General features: G+C 39.5%; 1 protein-coding gene across 1 annotated transcript in view; it reads left to right on the top strand.

Moving 5' to 3' along the window:
* Positions 1–19,849, top strand: part of NCOA2 (nuclear receptor coactivator 2) — a 222,104-nt gene that overhangs the window by 164,991 nt on the left and 37,264 nt on the right. The window contains exons 9-11 of the mRNA XM_049781798.1: positions 5,181–5,328; positions 7,467–8,736; positions 17,693–17,903. Coding sequence (XP_049637755.1) covers positions 5,181–5,328; positions 7,467–8,736; positions 17,693–17,903 — 1,629 coding nt within the window. The remainder of the gene's footprint in view (positions 1–5,180; positions 5,329–7,466; positions 8,737–17,692; positions 17,904–19,849) is intronic.

Below are 19,849 nucleotides of genomic sequence, written 5' to 3' on the forward strand. Positions count from 1 at the left end.
GGGTATATCCCTAGGAGTGGAATAGCTGGGTCGAATGGGAGCTCAATTTCCAGATACCGCTTTCCATAGAGGTTGGACTAGACGGCATTCCCACCAGCAGTGGATAAGAGTTTCTTTCTCTCCACATCCCCGCCAGCACTGATTGTTCTCATTCTTTGTGATGTGCGCCAATCTCTGTGGTGTGAGGTGGTATCTCATCATTGTTTTGATTTGCATCTCCCTGATGATTAGTGATGTGGAGCATTTTTTCATGTGCCTTTTGGCCATTTGTATTTCTTTTTTATCAAAGTGTCTGTTCATTTCTTCTCCCCATTTTTTGATGGGATTAGATGTTTTTTTCTTGTAAAGTTCTGTCAGTGCCCTGTATATTTTGGATATTAGCCCCTTATCTGATGGGTGTTGGGTGAATAGTTTCTCCCACTCGGTGGGTGACTCTTGTACCCTGGGCTATTTCTTTTGAGGTGCAGAATCTTCTCAACTTAATGTATTCCCATCTGTTGATTTCTGCTTCCACTTGTTTGGAAAGTGCAGTTTCCTCCTTGAAGATGCCTTTAGTCTCAATGTCATGGAGTGTTTTATCGACATGTTGTTCTATATACCTTATGGTATCAGGTCTGATATCAAGGTCTTTAATCCATTTGGATTTTACCTTCGTACATGATGTTAACTGGGGGTCTATAAAGCCCTGCTCTAAGAAATAAGAGAGGACACACAGAAATGGAAACACATACTCTGCTCATGGATTGGCAGGATTAACATCATTAAAATGGCAATATTCCCCAAAGCAATATACAGATTTAATGCGATCCCCTTAAAAATACCCATGACATTTTTCAAAGAAGTGGATCAAACACCTATGAAGTTTATCTGGAACAATAAACACCCTCGAATAGCTAAAGCACTCCTAGGGAAAAGGAAAATGGGAGGCATTACTTTCCCCAACTTTAAACTGTACTACAAAGCAATAGTTATCAAAACAGCATGATATTGGAATAAAGACAGAGCCTCAGATCAGTGGAATAGGCTTGAGTTCTCAGACATTGTCCCCCAGACATACAATTACCTAATTTTTGACAAAGGAGCAAGAAATCCTAAGTGGAGCAGGGAAAATCTCTTCAACAAGTGGTTCTGGCAGAACTGGTTAGCCACTTGCAAAAATACACCACTTTCTCTTTCTCCTTCCTCTTTTTTATCTTCTCTCTCCTCATTCTCTCTAGACTAAATAGAGTTCCTGTTCTTTCTTCCATTGGTTTTGTTTTATTTTCTTGATGCTGTTTCTGATTCTCTATTTCTCTTCAGCACCATATTTAAGGATTTGTGTTCTTTATTATGTCTTCCTGTAAAAAGAATTTCATCCAGCATTTCTTGCCAGATAGGCCTCCTTTAACTTTTCTTTACAGGGGAAGGCCTTTATTTCTTCATGATGTTTAAGTAATAGCTTCTCAGAGTAGAGTTTGCTTTCAGTTTTCAAGTTCTCTCCTAGCCTGAAGATTTTCTGCTGAGAAATCTGAGGATAGCCTGTTTGGGTACTCTTGTATACTTCTCCCACACACACACAGCCTATACTATTTTCTCTACCATTGTTTCTGATAACAGTGATGTGTCTTGGCATGTATCTTTTTGCATTTAGAAATATGAGTGGTTCTCTCAGCTTCTTGGACTTCTGTGGTTGGTTGTTTCCTTAGGTTGGAAAAATTCTCAGTTATTATAACCTTGAATAGGCACTTTGTCCACTTCTTCACTCCACGTTCTGCTAGGCCCATTATGCTGATGTTTACTCTTCTAATATTGCCTGCCAGTCTGGAAGAACTTTATTTTCCTAAATCATATCTCTTCTCTTTCATTTGAGTTATTACTGAGAATTTATCTTTAATTTCTTTTCTCTCCTCTGTAAGGTTCATTATCCCCTTTATGGAGGTTTTTGTTTCATTCAGTGTTTTTCATGTTCAGCATTTTTGTTTGGGTGTTTTAGATTTTTTTATTGAGGCAGTATGATTTACTGAGTGGTTAATAATAGTGTTTCACAGACACGGAATGATCTCTCTCATGAGGGGTGTATAGAGACATAGTAAGGGAATAGCAAATGCTAGTGACAGCCGAAACAGAACTGGTCTTCAGTAGGAAGCTTACCAGAAGGGCCAAGATGGGGGCGGACAGTCTGGTGGAGGGTGTGTGCTGGAATGTTTTACGCATGAAACTCTGTCATTAACATTTTGTAAACCACAGTGCCTAAAATAAAAACAAAAGAACGAGAAGCAAAATAAAAATAAAAGTTTTAGGCATACAGTACTTTCACAGCAATCCTGTTCCCAGTGTCAGCATCCCTCCACCAGACTCAAGCCCCCCACCCCACCCCCTACACACACTTCTGGAATTTTATTTTTAAAATTTTAGTATCTCTGATGAATTGTGCCCTCTACCCCTACACTTCTTTTCTTAATTTGTTTCACTCTGTGTTGATGTATATTTGATATAGTTCATAGATTTCCCTGCTAATACTTATTTTTGTATTTAGTTATTTAGTTGTTTGGGTGGCACATCTGGCAATACTTAGGGGTCATTCCTGGCTCTGCACTCAGGAATCACTCCTGGCAGGCTTGGAGGACTGTATGGGATGCCAGGGATTGAACTCAGGTCGGCCGTGTGCAAGGCAAGTGCCTTTCACTTGATGTATTATTTATTGTTCCAGCTCCCTTGATACTTTGAATTTATTGCCTGTTAGACCCCCAATTTCCATATTGTTGAGACTGATTTCTCCTTTAGGAGAGGTTTCTAGTAAAACTTGACTTAGCCAAACAGTTCAGTTTATATTCAAGCCAACCATGCAATTTTGTTCCAGGCTGCTGGTGCTGGGGAGTCACCAGGGCCACATGTGTCAGTGCTCAGAGATTAAATTCAGGGCCTTGAGCATGCCAGACATGCATTCCAGCCTTCTAAACTATCTCCCAGACCCAAGATTAATTTCAGAAGCTTTTTCTTTCTTATTTTATAGGCAGATTTAAACACCCCTACCCTTTCCCACCTCATCCTTTTTTAATTTTATTACACTCCTTTTTAAAAACAAGTTTTGTTTGTTTGCTTTTCCAGTCAGTCTCTTGTAGCTCTTGATTTCAAGTTCTAGCTTATTTTTCAGAACTTTGTATTAGTCAGGAGAGGAGTCACACACACACACAGACACACACACAGACACACAGACACAGACACAGACACACACAGACACACACACAGACACACACACACACACACACACACACACACACACACACCCTTGCACGAACACATGCAGGCAGGTGTCTCCTTCAGTCACTTCTGATGAGAGAGGATGAGCCTGAGGTTGAAGCCCCTTAGTGCCCTGGGCAGTGCAGGATTCTGCTTGATTGATTAATGGTTTATTGTAAAGACTTGCTTACCTGGATTTCTCAAGCTGTGCATCTCTGCCTTCATTCCTATGCCAGTTCTCTGCCCCACCAAGTTAGAGGACTTGTTTTTGTAGCCTGAGGGACAGGCAGGTGCCAGGGCTTAATTCCAAGTTGAGGAGTGGTATTCCTGATTGCTGTCCTGTCTGCTAAAAGCATTTGTCTACTTTTTCAGCTCCCCGCCTTGGGCAGTTCTGAGGATTCTTATCTCCTTCCTTTAGGAAGGAGTTTGCTGATCCTTGAAGACCTGCATGCTGTGCTCAAAGTCCAGTGTTTTTCTGGACTGATGGAGCTCTGCAATCCCCCTTTGCTTCCCTAAACTGATGGGCTTGTTTTGTCACCTAAGGATCTATCTGGTTACTGCCAGAATTGTTCCTAGTGTGCTGCTTAAATCCTTAGGGTTCAGTCTTTCTGTGACACACCCAGAGTGGCCTCTCCCAACTTCCCCAGCTACAGTGGTATTTCCCACAGCTGGATCTCAGGCCTCTGCTCCCCATTTTACCACCACAGTTTGGGCAGGGCCTGGTTGAGCATCTTCCAGTGATAAAAGAATGACTGCTATGGGATACTTAGTGACTTCTGTGTTTGCCCCTAAGGCTCCCCCTGAGATGGCATGTTCTTCCATGTCTTATGGGTATATTTAAAGATGTGAAAAGTGCACCTTGAAATTGTTTGTTTGGGTTTTTGGGCCACATCCCCTGGCAGCGGCGGCACTCAGGGGTTATTCCTGGTTCTCTGCTCAGAAATCGCTCCTGGCAGGCATGGGGGGGACCATGTGGGATGCCAGCATTCAAACTACTGTTGGTCCTGGGTTGGCTGCTTGCAAGGCAAGTGCCCTACTGTTTTGCTAACGTTCTGGTCCCTGAAATTGTATTTTAAGAGAAATTATTTTAACTGAATTGATTTGTCTTATATTTTCTGCCCTTTTAAATATGGAAACACCTGACTCTTTATCCAGAAGTTAGACTACATGTCACTAATATTTTACTTTGGTTTTGTTAGTATTTAGCTTTTTTCCTTTGAAAAAATTCTTAAGAATAGTTGACTTTTGGGACCAGAGAGATAGCACAGCAGTAGGGCGTTTGCCTTGCATGCAGCTGACCTATGACGGACGGTGGTTCGAATCCCAGCATCCCATATGGTCCCCCGTGCCTGCCAGCGGCAATTTCTGAGAGCAGAACCAAGAGTAACCCCTGAGTGCTGCCGGGTGTGACCCAAAATAGAAAAACAAAACAAAACAAAAAAAGAAAAGTTGATTTTTCATATTCTCTGTCCTAACCACAGAATAATACTTCATATACGTTTTTATAAAAATTAGAGAATAGTAGTCATCTCATGCTAAATATTTTGAGGATATATTTAATGTGATAAATCATACTATATTTGATTTACAGGGAATTGTATGTGTAAAAGTATCATCTTTATAACATTCTTTTCTAGCATTTTACGCATTATTGTAAAGCTTATTTTGATCTAATAAACTAAACTGTTTTGCCATGGTACTCGAGATTTTGAAACAAACATCATTGGGGGACCCAATCTTCATTTAAAAAAAAGTCATGCATTGAATGTATTGGTGTTTTGGGTGAAAAACAGATGTGCTTTTTAAAAGTATATAATGCTTTAGGATCATGAAATTTTATTCTTTTTACATATAATAGGAAAACATTCAATTTAATGAAATCTATTACTGTTATTATGTCTTGTCCCATTCTCACCATGATTTTTTTCTTAATGTGTGTTCTATTTCCTTGTTTTCCTCAGTGCTGAGACAAGGACTGGCGTTCAGTCAGATCTATCGTTTTTCCTTGTCTGATGGCACTCTTGTTGCTGCACAAACGAAGAGCAAACTCATCCGTTCTCAGACTACTAATGAACCTCAACTTGTAATATCTTTACATATGCTTCACAGGTAATCCTAATTCTAGGAAGTCATTTTTCTTTTCCTTCTCTTCTCTTTCCCTACCCTAAGAAGAAATGTCGCAAAAGCAATAAATCATACTTGGTCTTCCTTGTTTTGTTAGACAAATGTTTGTTTGATCCCTCAAATGTAAAGTATAAAGTTGAATTTTTTTAACTGTTGGCTAAATGATGGTTTACGATTCCAGCAAAATAAGGCTCTACTTTCGATAGTGCCTTGAATACTAGTGAATTTTAAAGCCCAAGTGGAAGAATGCAGGCCTCCAATGTGCTCTGACATGACTGCCTATTGTGGCAGAGAAGAGGAATTTCTTTTTTCTTTGTTCTCTTATTTTTTGCAATTTCTGGGATGGAACCCAGGGCTTCACTCTTACAAGGAAGTTTTTCTAGCACTGAGCCAGTTCTGAGGTCTTACAGAAGGGAACTGATATATTCCCACTGGTGACACATTCAGAACAGGAATATTGAAAGTACTGACATAATTTATGCTATTGTGTGTTTGAATCTAAAGTCTTCAAATATATTTACTGGGAATGATGTAGATTTTTTTTTTCTCAGATTTAAATTGACTTGGCAGTAGCCTTTAAATTGAAGGGTAAGAGGGGCCGAGCGGTGGCGCAAGAGGTAAGGTGCCTGCCTTACCTGCGCTAGCCTTGGACAGGACCGCGGTTCGATCCCCCGGCGTCCCATATGGTCCCCCAAGCCAGGAGCGACTTCTGAGCACATAGCCAGGAGTAACCCCTGAGCGTCACCGGGTGTGGCCCAAAAAAAAAAAAAAAAAAACAAAATTGAAGGGTAAGAGGCCAGAGATATAGTTGAAGGTAAGGTATTTACCTTCACACAGCTGGCCAGGTTCAATCCCTGGCATCCCAAATGGTCCCCAAAGGACAGTCACGGGTGATTCCTGAATGCGGAACCAGGACACTGTAGGCTATGGCATCCCAAAAAGAGAATAGGAAAGAAAATAAATTGAAGGGTGACACATAGTCCTGTTTTTTAAATGACAACTGAATGTTGATTTAAAATAAATATCATTAGCATAATGTTTTAGAGCAACACAAAATGAGGGAAATGATTGTTTCATTTATACAGAATTTTATGAGGTATTATCAAAAGGTATATAAAGCTGCTCTAGTCGGTCTCATTTTATTATCTTTCTCAGTTATTTACATTCTTATATAGGATTTTAAAAAATCAGGTAGTCCTGTTGCCAGCATAAATCTGACCTCTAGCTGAAACAATTTGAATTGGAGTGTGCCAAAATACCACCTCCACCCCCAACTAAAACCTGTTGTCTGACAGTTTGTTTGGCCTGTTTTGTTTGGATTTGTAAACACTTATGATAACTCACAAGTAACTGATGAGGCCATAATTTAAAGCCCAGAGGGCTTATAACGCCACCTCATTCTGAAAACCTACCTTGAGTCATGAGGAAGGGTGGATTGGAGTTACTCTAGGAGCAGGGAGTAACCTCCCAAGCTTAGGTCCCTTCCAGGCTCTTGGCCAGATTTTTGTCTTAGAGGTTCTGGCTAGGACATGAGGTGAGAGCAACAGTTGCAAGGGGCTGTGGCATGGCATAGAAACCTACTAGATAAGGTGATTTGTCTCCAAGCATTTTTATTGGCTCCAGAACATGTAGGCTAATAGTTGGGGGCAAGTTTATCTTGAGCCAAATAACTCTCCAGGCTTATTTTTAGAAATTGTAATCTCTAGCACATAATTGAAGGCAACTATACTTGTTTGGGTCACTTCTTTAAGATGGTTGATACAGCTCTCAGTGTTTCATTTTTCATTGGTTGTATTTGTATGTGTGATAATATACAATTTAATGAGAAAGATATATTATGTAATTGGGATCCCTCTATAACCTCATTACAATTTCGGTGTGGTGGTAGTCATTTTTAAACACACCCTCTGTAAAACCTCAGACATTTTAATAAGTTGACTGAAAATATTCCTCTTGCCCCCAAACTACATGATGTGTCTTGTCCACGGTGGAAGACTGTTTATCTTTCCTTTAAATGTCGCCTGTTCTTTTAAAGAAAAGAAGCTATCTCATTTTGTTCAATTTAATAGCAACTTGCTAAGAATTTTTCCTTTTATCTTTTTTCCCCTCCCCGCATTATACAGAGAACAGAATGTATGTGTAATGAATCCGGATCTGACTGGACAAGCGATGGGGAAGCCATTGAATCCAATTAGCTCTAACAGCCCTGCCCATCAGGCCATGTGTAGTGGGAACCCAGGTCAGGACATGACCCTCAATAGCAATATAAATTTCCCTATAAATGGCCCAAAGGAACAAATGGGCATGCCCATGGGCAGGTTTGGTGGTTCTGGGGGAATGAACCATGTGACAAGCATGCAAGCAACCACTCCTCAGGGTAGTAACTATGCACTCAAAATGAACAGTCCCTCACAGAGCAGCCCTGGCATGAATCCAGGACAGCCCAACTCCATGCTTTCACCAAGGCATCGCATGAGCCCTGGGGTGGCTGGAAGCCCTCGAATTCCACCCAGTCAGTTTTCCCCTGCAGGAAGCTTGCATTCCCCTGTGGGAGTTTGCAACAGCACAGGAAATAGCCATAGCTACACCAACAGTTCCCTCAACGCACTTCAGGCCCTCAGCGAGGGGCATGGGGTTTCAATAGGGTCATCACTGGCTTCACCGGACCTAAAAATGGGCAATTTGCAAAACTCCCCAGTCAATATGAATCCTCCCCCACTCAGCAAAATGGGGAGTTTAGACTCCAAAGACTGTTTTGGGCTTTATGGGGAGCCCTCTGAAGGTACAACTGGACAAGCAGAGAGCAGCTGCCATCCTGGAGAACAAAAGGAAACAAATGATTCCAGCATACCCCAAGCCCTGAACAGTGAGCGTGCTGACGGACCGAACAGACTGCATGACAACAAAGGACAGACCAAACTCCTACAGCTGTTGACCACCAAATCTGACCAGATGGAGCCTTCCCCTTTATCTAGCTCTTTGTCGGACACAAACAAGGACTCCACAGGTAACCTGCCCGGTTCTGGGACAACACACGGAACCTCGCTCAAGGAGAAGCATAAGATTTTGCACAGACTCTTGCAGGACAGCAGTTCCCCTGTGGATTTGGCTAAGTTGACAGCAGAAGCTACAGGTAAAGAGCTGAGCCAGGAGGCCAACAGCACAGCTCCTGGCTCAGACGTGACTATTAAACAGGAACCCGCGAGCCCCAAGAAGAAAGAGAATGCACTACTTCGCTATTTGCTAGATAAAGATGATACTAAAGATATCAGTTTACCAGAAATAACTCCCAAACTTGAGCGACTGGACAGTAAAACAGACCCTGCCAGTAACACAAAATTAATAGCTATGAAAACTGAGAAGGAGGAGATGAACTTTGAGCCTGGTGACCAGGTAAGTTTTGTAATATGTTCTCCCAAATTTGCTAAATAATAACCATTAAGGATTTTTTTTCTCCCCAGGGACACTAAGCCTTCTCCTTGTTCTTACTTGGAAAGGCAGGCTTCATTCTCTTGTTAGTTGTATGTTCCAAGAACTGTCCTGCAAAGAGTGACATTGTGATAGGGTAGGGATGGGCTGACTCTATTGGTAAAGGGCCGAATGGTAAATAATTTAGGCTTTGCAGGCTGCAGTCAGTCACAACTCTGAATTTTGCCACTGTAGTGCAAAACACAGCTACAAACTCGATATCAACAGATAGTGTGCCTGCTTGCAAAAATACTTTCAGGTTCTATTATTTTAACTTTATACAATTTTTATGTGATGAAATATTCTCCTTGATTTTTTTTTCCTTTTATTAAAAAATGTAGCTCCATTCTTAAGTTATAGGCCATACAGAAACAGGTGGTAGCCAGGAATTAACCCGAAGGCCAGCTGTGGTTTTCTGCCCTGTTACAGAAAACGCCTAAATTGAAGATAATCACTTCCTCAGAATTGAGCTTTGTCAGAACAGACTTAATTGAGTGATTCCTTAGTTCTTTTTTTTTTCTTTTTAAGACCACTTTGACTAGATTTTAAGCCAAATGAAGATTATTCTTTCATTTTATTCTTATTTTTTTGTTTTTGTTTTGGGGCAACAGCCAGCCTCGATCAGGGGGTTACTCCTGGCAGTCTCTAGGGACCATATGGGATGCCAGAGATCGAACCCGGGTTCGCCCTGTGCAAGGCAAGCGCCCTACCCTCTGTGCTATCGCTCCAGCCCCTCTGATTTTATTCTTAACCACGTCTTTTTGTTACTCAAGATTTTCTTAGACCATTGATATAAAAGAATTTAAGGAGAAATGGATAGTAAGGGAAAGTAGATTATGTTTGACTAGATTTTAATGTATATCAATTTAAAATAAGAACTTTAGATACAACATGCCATTCTTATCTGAAAAAGATTAATTCCTTTAAAAAAATTTAGGACATCTGGAAGGCTAATGATAATCAAAATAATTCCTATAAAATACTCTAAGGAGATAATGATATCACAGGGAAATTGTAGATCATTTAATTTTATTCTTTATTGTAAAACAAATTGTCATTGGGCAGGTGGCTTCCTGGGGAATCCAGGGCTGGTCGGTTAATGATCTGAGTGAGCCCTTACCCCGCCTTGTCAGATCTTCTGATCCTATCTTGCATTTCAAATCTTTTTTTTTTTGTGGTTTTTGGGTCACACCCGGCAGTGCTCAGGGGTTATTCCTGGCTCCAGGCTCAGAAATTGCTCCTGGCAGGCACGGGGGACCATATGGGACGCCGGGATTCGAACCGATGACCTCCTGCATGAAAGGCAAACGCCTTACCTCCATGCTATCTCTCCGGCCCGCATTTCAAATCTTTTAAGTCATTTTGATTAAGAATAGAATAAAATTTGTAACAATTCTAGGTAATAGTTTTACCTACTTAAAAGAATTTGATTTGTAAATAGCATTTTAGGTGTCACTATAACTAGAGACAAGATAGGTCTAGGTGAGGTGAGAACAAAATAAAAACCCCCCTTGCTTTAACCCTGAACAATGCCATTTCTGCAGATACTGCCTCAGAGGCAGATCTTGCATTGAAAGATGAGGCCACACATGCAGGCTTCCATCCGTGGTTCCAAGCACTTAACTTCCTTTATTTCTTCCACTTTGATGTCTTGACAGCTGCTAACATTCCTATAAGGTTGATCTGATTTTTTTTTGTAAGCTTTTGTGCTCTTTGCAAGGAATATGGCTTAATTATATAAACATCTTTGTAATTAATCCTTAAACTTTGATGCTAGTGTAGAATTTTGTACAACAGCTATTCTGTGTTGCTGTTTAGCCCTTCGAAGGGGGAAACCAGGGCCTCAGCAGCAAGTTAACAGCAACATCTTGGATAATGTGTAGTGTAAAGCCATATTGACAACTGTGAAAGTTTTAATCTTTTGAAGTTTCCTGGATCAAAATATCCAGAGCCTTGTGGCAGTTCAGAGTGGCAGGAACAGATACTGTCACTTGGGTGTCTTGACACATTAGAGGGCAAGATGGTGACTCATGAGGTCCACCTCAGCTTAGTGGCTAAGTGGCTGGCCCCTTCCTCCAGAAACAATTTATTTCTTTCCCTTGCCTGGGGCCCTAGGACTATTAGGGTCTGTGAAGTGATATACCATGGGATAATTCTACCTTTAGATACATAATCATACTTATTTTAAATCAAAAGTAACAACAGATAAAATTTGTTGGGGGGGGCTTGGGGGATGGGAATTAGAATTTGAGCCACTCACAGTTTCTAATTGTTTTTGGAGAAGTATTTTTCTAATACAAATGGTCTCATCTATGGAATATAAAACCCAAAGTATAGTTAGCAAATCTGTTTTGGGAGGGAGAGGGGGCCAAAAAGCATTCAACATGCAGATGCAGTATTTTTTTTCTTAATGAAACCCAGTTCCTGATCTCACCCTCCATCCATCCCCATTATAAAGTACTCCACCAAAACTGCCTCAGAGCAATTTTAACATCAAAAACTTTGCAACTTGAAAAGAAAAGTTACTGCAGGAAGTATGCATTACCTAAATTTAGATCAAAGTTAGAATGACTTACTTTAAGGGGGAAAAAAACAGTGATTCTTCCACCTCTTGCTCTCCTTCACTCTTCCAGGTTCAAATTATTTGTATTTCCTGTGAATGCTATACGCATTTATTGAAGACTTTTCTTACAAGGGAATACAGCAAGTTCCTTATGTAGCAAAATAAGCTCTTAGTAAGCCCAAATTGCAGAGTTAACTCTCTTGTTATTTTGACTCAGAAGAGAATCAGGAGATTGTGTGTTTAGCCTATCACTGACTTATTAAGAACAGGAAGTACTTCGAAGGCACTATGATACCTAAAATAGCTTTCTTTACTGGATAGAGTACTTAAACATTTTTTATTCTACAGCATTTTATAACTAACAGGAAACAATGACTGAAATTATTCACTGACTTTTAAGTTATATACTTGCTCTTATTTACACAGTGGAGCAAGACCAAATAGTACTCTTAAGTTCTGACCAAAGCTACAGTACTTTTGATGACAATTTAGAAGTAGTCTAAAAGGTATCTTTTGGGCTGTTGAGATAGCACAGAGGCTAGGATGCTTGCCTTGCACACACAGCCAGGAGTAATTCCTCAGTGCAGAACCAGGTATATTTTGGCACAAAATCAAAAACATAATGTAAAATTAAATAAGAGGCTTCTCTTGTTGGCTCCAGTTAAAACCATTTTTCAGCCTAGCAGAAAAATGTATTTGTGTTACTATTTTATTTTAATAAATTTTCAACAGACAAGTCTAGTAAATTCACATTTTTTATTTAAATTTTTGAGTTGTCCTGTAACTTATTGAAATACTTGCTATTAAAATGCATGTGCTCTTTATATTTCCTTCAGAGAACATTGATTTTACACATGCAAGAGCCATAAAATCAGAAAAATAAAAATACTTAGGAAATCAAGTCCAATTTTCATTTTGTAGAACTTTTATAAAATCTTTCTGACTCATTTTTCTGCCTGAAATAGTTTAAACTAACTATTCAAATTGATGTGACTAATTTAAGCATTCAAATAGATGCCTAAGCAAAACTTTGAAGTATCTTGGCAAAGCTTTTTAAAGGAAGGCATTAATCTTTTTGTCTTGTGGAAGAAATCATGCCTAACAAAGTGGATAGAGGCTAGAAGAACTTTTGATGAGAATTAAAGCTTACAAAAATTAAGGGAAGTAACTGTTTAATCAGAAACTTAATGTGATCAAATCCATTCCATCCAAAACATGCATGACTACAGAAGAAAACGCCATGGTCATCAGGTTTTCTTGCTAAACATCTGAAGGAGTATAGGCATGCTGAACTTGATCTCCTTGAAGAACATTTAGAGTAAATTTAAGACAATTAGATTATGTTAGATTTAATGTACTACAAAAATTGACACACAAAAAAACCCACAGGCAAAGCAATGTTATCTTTAGTAGAGAACATTTAATGGCACATTTTTCTTATGGTAAGTTGCATACAGTACATTCAAATAATGTTCACAGGTATGGATTTCCAAAGATCCAAGCTCTTTGGAATGTAACACAGAAGTAATGCCTAATTCTCTAAAATACTTGTCACAGACTGCTACACAGTTGAATTTATTTGATCAGCAGTTAAAATGGCAAAAGTTAATATTCAGGAACCAGATTTGTGGTACAGTGGGTAGGCCACTTGCTTTGTAAGCCACTGACCTGGGTTCAATCATCAGCATCTCATGTGGTCCCCTATGCCCTGGCAGGACTGATGCCTGAGTGTAGTCAACTTTAGTCCCTTGGCATCCCAGATAGTCCTCCCAGCACAAGCATAATCAGGAGTAAGTAATTCCTGAGTTGAGAGGCAAGAATAATCCCCAAGCATGTTTGGGTATGTCCCTCCAAAATAAATAAAAAAACAGATTGGGCCAGAGAGATAACTCAGTAAACTAGTGTGACTACTTTGCATGTGGGAGGCCTGGATTCTCCCCTCCCTCCACTAGAAGTGACCTCTGAACACTACCAGGTTTGGCCTAAAAACCAAAAAAATATATGTATATACAATAATACTAGACTATTTTGAACTTCATTAGATAACTAACATTATAAAGACGGATCATGAATCGTGGGTCTGAAGGTATAGCTCAGGGGTACATGTCTTGCATGTACTGGACCACAGATCTCAACACTGGTAGACCCCTGAAGCATACCAGGTGTTGCCCTAGAGACTTCCCATGTACTGAGCCAACTGAGTCTTGGTGGGCATTGTGTGGGAGGCCCCAAACAAAAATAAAAATTAAAAATCCTATCATTCAGATTTTTTGAAAAAATTCCTTAAAAAATTAGTTATTTGGGACCAGGGTGAAGCACAGTGGGTAGGGCATTTACCTTGCATGTGGCTGACTCCGGTTTGATCCTCAGCATTCCATATGATTCCCCAAGCCTGGACAAAGCAATTTCAGTTTTTTGGGGGGGTGGGGAGGTGGAACACCTGGCAGTGCTCAAGGATTACTCCTGGCTCTGTGCTCAGAAATAGCTCCTGGCAGCCTCTGGACTATATGGGAGGCCAAGAATTGAACCAGGCTCTGTCCTGTGTTGGCCACGTGCAAGGCAAATGCCCTACCGCTATGCTACGGCAGGAGCAATTTCTGAGTGCAGAGCCAGGAATAACCCTGAGCACAGCTGGGTCTGGCCCAAAAATTAAAAATTGCAAAGAAAAGAAAAAATAGCTATTTTTCTTTTGAAAGTAAAGTTTTGTCTGTGTTAAAAAAGCAAAGCCAGGGGCTGGAGAGATAGCATGGAGGTAAGGTGTTTGCCTTTCATGCAGGAGGTCATCGGTTCAAATCCCAGCGTCCCATATGGTCCTCCCTTGCCTGCCAGGAGCAATTTCTGAGCCTGGAGCCAGGAATAACCCCTGAGCACTGCCGGGTGTGACCCAAAAACCACAAAAAAAAAAAAAAAAAAAAAAAAAAGCAAAGCCAAAGTAAAAGGTAGGACACTAGCCCAGGCAGTTATCACTCTGTATTATGAAAGTCCTTTTTTTTTTTTTTTTTTTTTTGTATTTATTTTGGGCCACACCCAGTGGTGCTCAGGGGTTACTCCTGGCTATCTGCTCAGATATAGCTCCTGGTAGGCACCGGGGACCATATGGGACATCGGGATTTGAACCAACCACCTTAGGTCCTGGATCGGCTGCTTGCAAGGCAAACACCGCTGTGCTATCTCTCTGGCCCCAAAAAGTCCTCTTTCATACATATCTGGGACCTGCAAATTTTTTTAAAGAAGCAGCTGTGGTTCATATGTTTCCATGAGCACAGTCAGGAGTGTACCACTTAAACACCCCCCAAAATTAGCCATAGTAGTGTCTGAATCCACTGGGTATGCCACTCCAAAATAAATAAAGCACTAGAAGCTTGCTACTTTTTTTGTTTTGGGTTTTTTTTTGGGGGGGGGGTTGGTTTTTGGGTCACACCCTCCAGCGCTCAGGGATTACTCCTGGCTCTCCACTCAGAAATCGCTCCTGGCAGGCGTGGGGGATCATATGGGATGCCAAGATTCCAACCACTGTCTCTGCATGCATGGCAAGCACCCTACCTCCATGCTATCTCTTCGGCCCCCTTTTTTGTTTTGTTTTGTTTTTTATTGCAACTTGCTCCTTTTATAGCCCATTTATCTCTCTTCCACTCACAATTACTTCAAGTACTACTTTTTAAATGATGTGTGTGAGGTAGTATTTTTGTAGAAAAACTTGCTCAAGTGGGACAGCAATATACTTTGCAGGATAAGAGCTTTTTAACTCTAGCTATTTTCACCACCCAGCTACAAGAGTTTTGTTATTTTTTTATTGCAGGTCAGCATAGTAAAAGAAATTGGTCAGAATGACATTGTGTTGATTATTTGTTCCAGGCACACCTTAGAAAACAAATGTTTTAGTGCTTGATTTTTATATCATGTGTAATTAGTAAAAGATGATAACGATAGATTTACAGTGGAATTTCTGTACTACATGTACTTTTAACTTATACAAAATCATTTATATAAATTCAAAAAAAGAAAAAGGGAAAAAGGAGGTAGAAAGAGAAAAGGTGGACATTGAATGATTATTGCAGTAGTGTGAACAGTTTTGCCCATTATTTAACCCAATACCTAGTGGAGTGATCGTGAGTTGAGTGACAACTTTGTGGGCTTTGATTCTTAGAATTCTAATAGTGTGAATGTGGCTACCAACTTATTAAAATGCACATAGCCACTACATAATACGCATCATTGATAATCAGTAATGCACTTTCACTCTGGGGGGAAAATGAGTATTCTTGCCTTTTGGAGGGTTCTTTCCTAAGGAGCTTTTTGTTTAGTTTTGTTTGGTCTTTGTTGGTGCTAGGTTTCAATCCTAAGGCCTCATATGTATAAATATATACTATGTCACTGAGACATGTTACTGCCTTCCTAAGGATCATTTTACCTATGTCTCTTTATGCTTTATGTTGCGAATTCTAGAACCGAACCTTTAATTTAGAAAACTCTTCTCTTACTTAAAGCCTCCCTCTTTTGCTAAAAATTGAATAGCTAAACTAGAGAACATGGTCCTTATAATTGCTCTGACAATGCAATCAAAATTTTTTAAAAATAGATCTCCAAGTTATTGCTATGTTATTGGGCCCTGCACAAACTCAGAATGTCACTTCACACTTATTTTTCCAAATTTGAGAAGTACATCCAGTCAAAAGACTTTCTACATAGTATTACATTTAACATAAATCACAGACGGAGCAAACTCAGTCTTGCTTGAGGAGTGGAAATTTTAAATCCTTTCACTCTAAGCATGTCTCATATCAGACGTAAATGATTTCTGTTTGAATTACCAGCATAGACAAAGGGGTTAGTCACAGTCAAAGATGCAAAGTCCATCCAGTAACTTTGGGGAAATTGCGTTACTTATGTTTTTCCACCTACACATTAAGAGAATCATTTTTACCACTTTCTTTTGTAGAAAGTAATCATAGCATTTAACTGGTTTTCTTGTGTGGTTGACACTGTCTGGTTTTTAATATTATACACTTAAAAATATAAAATGAGTTGGGCTTTCTTTTAAAGTAAAATACTAGGCATGAAATATTAATGATATTTAACCTTACTGTTTTAATGTTGATCCTTGAAAATTAGATTATTTTTAAACGGAAAAGAACCCTGAAACATTTTTTATGGCTTCTGAGAAACCAGGTTAATAGTTGCTATATTTGGGAACAACTTGTTTTTATCTTGCTTTCGTACCTTTTGGTACCTAAGGTAAGCTTGTAGAAACCAAAAAAGCCAGTGTTGTTTGAAAATGAAAGTACAGGGCCACAGCGGCATTTGCCTTGCAAGCAGCGGATCCAGGACCAAAGGTGGTTGGTTTGAATCCCGGTGTCCCATATGGTCCCCGTGCCTGCCAGGAGCTATTTCTGAACAGATAGCCAGGAGTAACCCCTGAGCATCACCGGTTGTGGCCCAAAAACAAAACAAAACAAAAAAATAAGAAAAAGAAAATGAAAGTACAAAACATTACCAAATTGAATAAGACCTTGCTTTGCTAGTTGATGGTTGCTTCAATTTTATTTCTCATTTTCTCTCCTGATCTTGCAGGGGAAATGGTTTTAAAAGAAAATGACCACTGATCAGCCTGGGTTTGGTCACTGGATTTAAAACAATAAAGAGGAATAACTAGTATAAATTTTCTATTTTCTGCCAGCTATGTTTTATTTCTTTTTTTTTCTTTTTCTTTTTCTTTTCTTTTTTTTTTTTTTTTTTTTTTTTTTTGTATTTTGGACCACACCCAGCGATGCTCAGTGGTTACTCCTGGCTGTCTGCTCAGAAATAGCTCCTGGCAGGCACGGAGGACCATATGGGACACCGGGATTCGAACCAACTACCTTAGGTCCTGGATCGGCTGCTTGCAAGGCAAATGCTGCTGTGCTCTCTCTCCAGGCCCTATGTTTTATTTCTAAGGGAAACGTAACCACAAAACTCATTCCTGGACTCTTATGTCTTAGTACATACTTAGTTACTTAGAAACATCCACATTCATGATTAATTGAATGATTAGCATAAAATAAAGAGGAATCTATATAAACTGCCAATGACTCACAATACTGGAAGGTGGCTTTACTTCTAATTCCGTCATCTCTCTTTTTGCAGATTACTACCAAGAACTTAATTATTCTTTGTCGGTAAAACCTGTCAAAAGGTGATCAGTTAATTGTTAGGCCTGAGATCTATGCAGATGTTGTCTGGCCATGTGGCACCTGTGTCAGTTGGTCTGTAATGCCAGCAGGCCCCTGGTGCTCACTCTGGGAGTGTGGGTAGATAAATTCTTCTGTTTGTTAACTGCAGCCTGGCAGTGAGCTGGACAACTTGGAGGAGATTTTGGATGATTTGCAGAATAGTCAATTACCACAGCTTTTCCCAGACACGAGGCCCGGCGCCCCTGCAGGATCAGTTGACAAGCAAGCCATCATCAATGACCTCATGCAACTCACGGCAGACAACAGCCCAGTCACACCTGTTGGAGCCCAGAAAACAGCACTGCGAATTTCACAGAGCAGTGAGTATGAGATATTGATAGTTATGCCAAGAAATTTCCGTGGCAAATCACATCATCAATAGGATTGTTAAAACTGACACATATAGCTTAGTCACTTCAAGGGTTTCTGTGGTCAAATAGCACCATCTACTGTTCTGGTTCTTGGAAGCAGTAGTCAGAATGGATCCTACATGGCTTTTCAACATGTTTCTCGGGTTCATCTAATCAATGTAGAATCAAATCGGCCAACAGAGTTAATAAGTTAGTTAAGTTCTTTAGATGATTGTTAAATGTCCCTTTTAAATTATTCTTTATAAATGGAGTTTAAAATATATTTGTGTTTTCACATACTTAAGTACTTAAAAAAATGAAACATTGATATACAGACTTTTTGGAAATAATATTAAGTTTAAGGTGAGTTCTTTACTACAGTTTACAAACTTACTAGTTAGCAAAATTATCCAGAACTTTCTAATTGAAGCAAAGTTTTTTTTTCTGTACCTCGGCTATCATTTATAGGCAAATAAAGTCCTTGAAGTAAGTTAGTGAAAAGAATTTCCTATCCAAGTATACCATTTGACTCACTGCTCAACTCAGTACAAAAACCAGAAATGGCAGCCATCAGCCAAATTAAAAAATAGTTACTAGATCTTTTCTCAAGTGTGTAGAGATCTTTCTGAAAAGTATAAGATAAAATAAAGGTATAATTTCTCAAATCGGTCTATTTTGGGGGAAATAATGGATTGTTTGCAGACCATATGAGATAACACAAAGTCAGAGTTGGAGAAGTGAGCAAAAATACACAATAGTTTATTCTTCAGACCAGAAGGTTTAATGCAGAATTCCATGAGCATTCACGATTTCTCCTCTCTCTGTACTTCCTAATAGTATATTATTATTGAATTATTGAATAGCAACCATATAACTAAACTTAAGGAAGTCATAATGGGCCATGTGCATAATTTTCATTCCATACCCCAATTCTTCTAAATATTTAATTTCTATTACTGATAAGAACTGATTCTTTTTTCATTGATCAATTTTATATTGTATTTATCATTAAGATAATATAAAGTACATGATATTCAATTAAAGTTCTATAAATTGTAACTCATTGTATCTCTACTTTTGGGAAGGAAGGAGGGAACCTCCCAGAGGTGCTCAGGAGATCAGGGACCCTCTTATGGCAGTTTTTGGCCACCTAATTGGCCTGTGGTTTCTTGCAAGGACCCAAGCATGAAGTGTTTAAGGGTCTTTGGGGCTTCACCCAGCAATGATGTGGGATGCTCAGGACTGGGGTTGATTGCATGCAAGGCATATACTTTAAATTGTGTACTATTTCTCCAGCCCCAAGTATCTTTACTTTTAAAACTTAATATATTCACATTACTAGTTATCTCTATGATCATGCAATGCTTAAATTATTAATAAATTCTTGTTAGCTTACCACAAAAATCAGTTTAAATCTGTGTCTGGAATTTAAAGGAACTACTTATGAAATTAAATAGAGTCCTAAAGTTTAACTTTAAGTCAATTTTAAACTGACTTCAAGTAGCAGCATTCACATCCAAAGAATTTAATTCTCTTTGGGAATAGTTGCTTTTGACATAATTTTCTATCAGGAAAATTCCTTTAAGAAATTATACTTGGGGGCGGCGAGATGGCGCTAGAGGTAAGGTGTCTGCCTTACAAGCGCTAGCCAAGGATCAGAACCGTGGTTCGATCCCCAGGTGTCCCATATGGTCCCCCCAATCCAGGGGCGATTTCTGAGCGCTTAGCCAGGAGTAACCCCTGAGCATTGAACGTGTGTGGCCCAAAAAAACAAAAAAAAAAGAAAAAAAGAAAAAAAAAAGAAATTATATTTTAGGAACCAGAGCAATAGTATAGCAGGTAGGATGTTTGCCTTGCACATGACTAATCCAGGTTCATTCCTGGCATTCATGATCCTCCAGCCTGCCAGGAGTGAT

The sequence above is a fragment of the Suncus etruscus genome, chromosome 10 (genome assembly GCF_024139225.1).
Source record: "Suncus etruscus isolate mSunEtr1 chromosome 10, mSunEtr1.pri.cur, whole genome shotgun sequence".
Lineage (NCBI taxonomy): Eukaryota > Metazoa > Chordata > Mammalia > Eulipotyphla > Soricidae > Suncus > Suncus etruscus.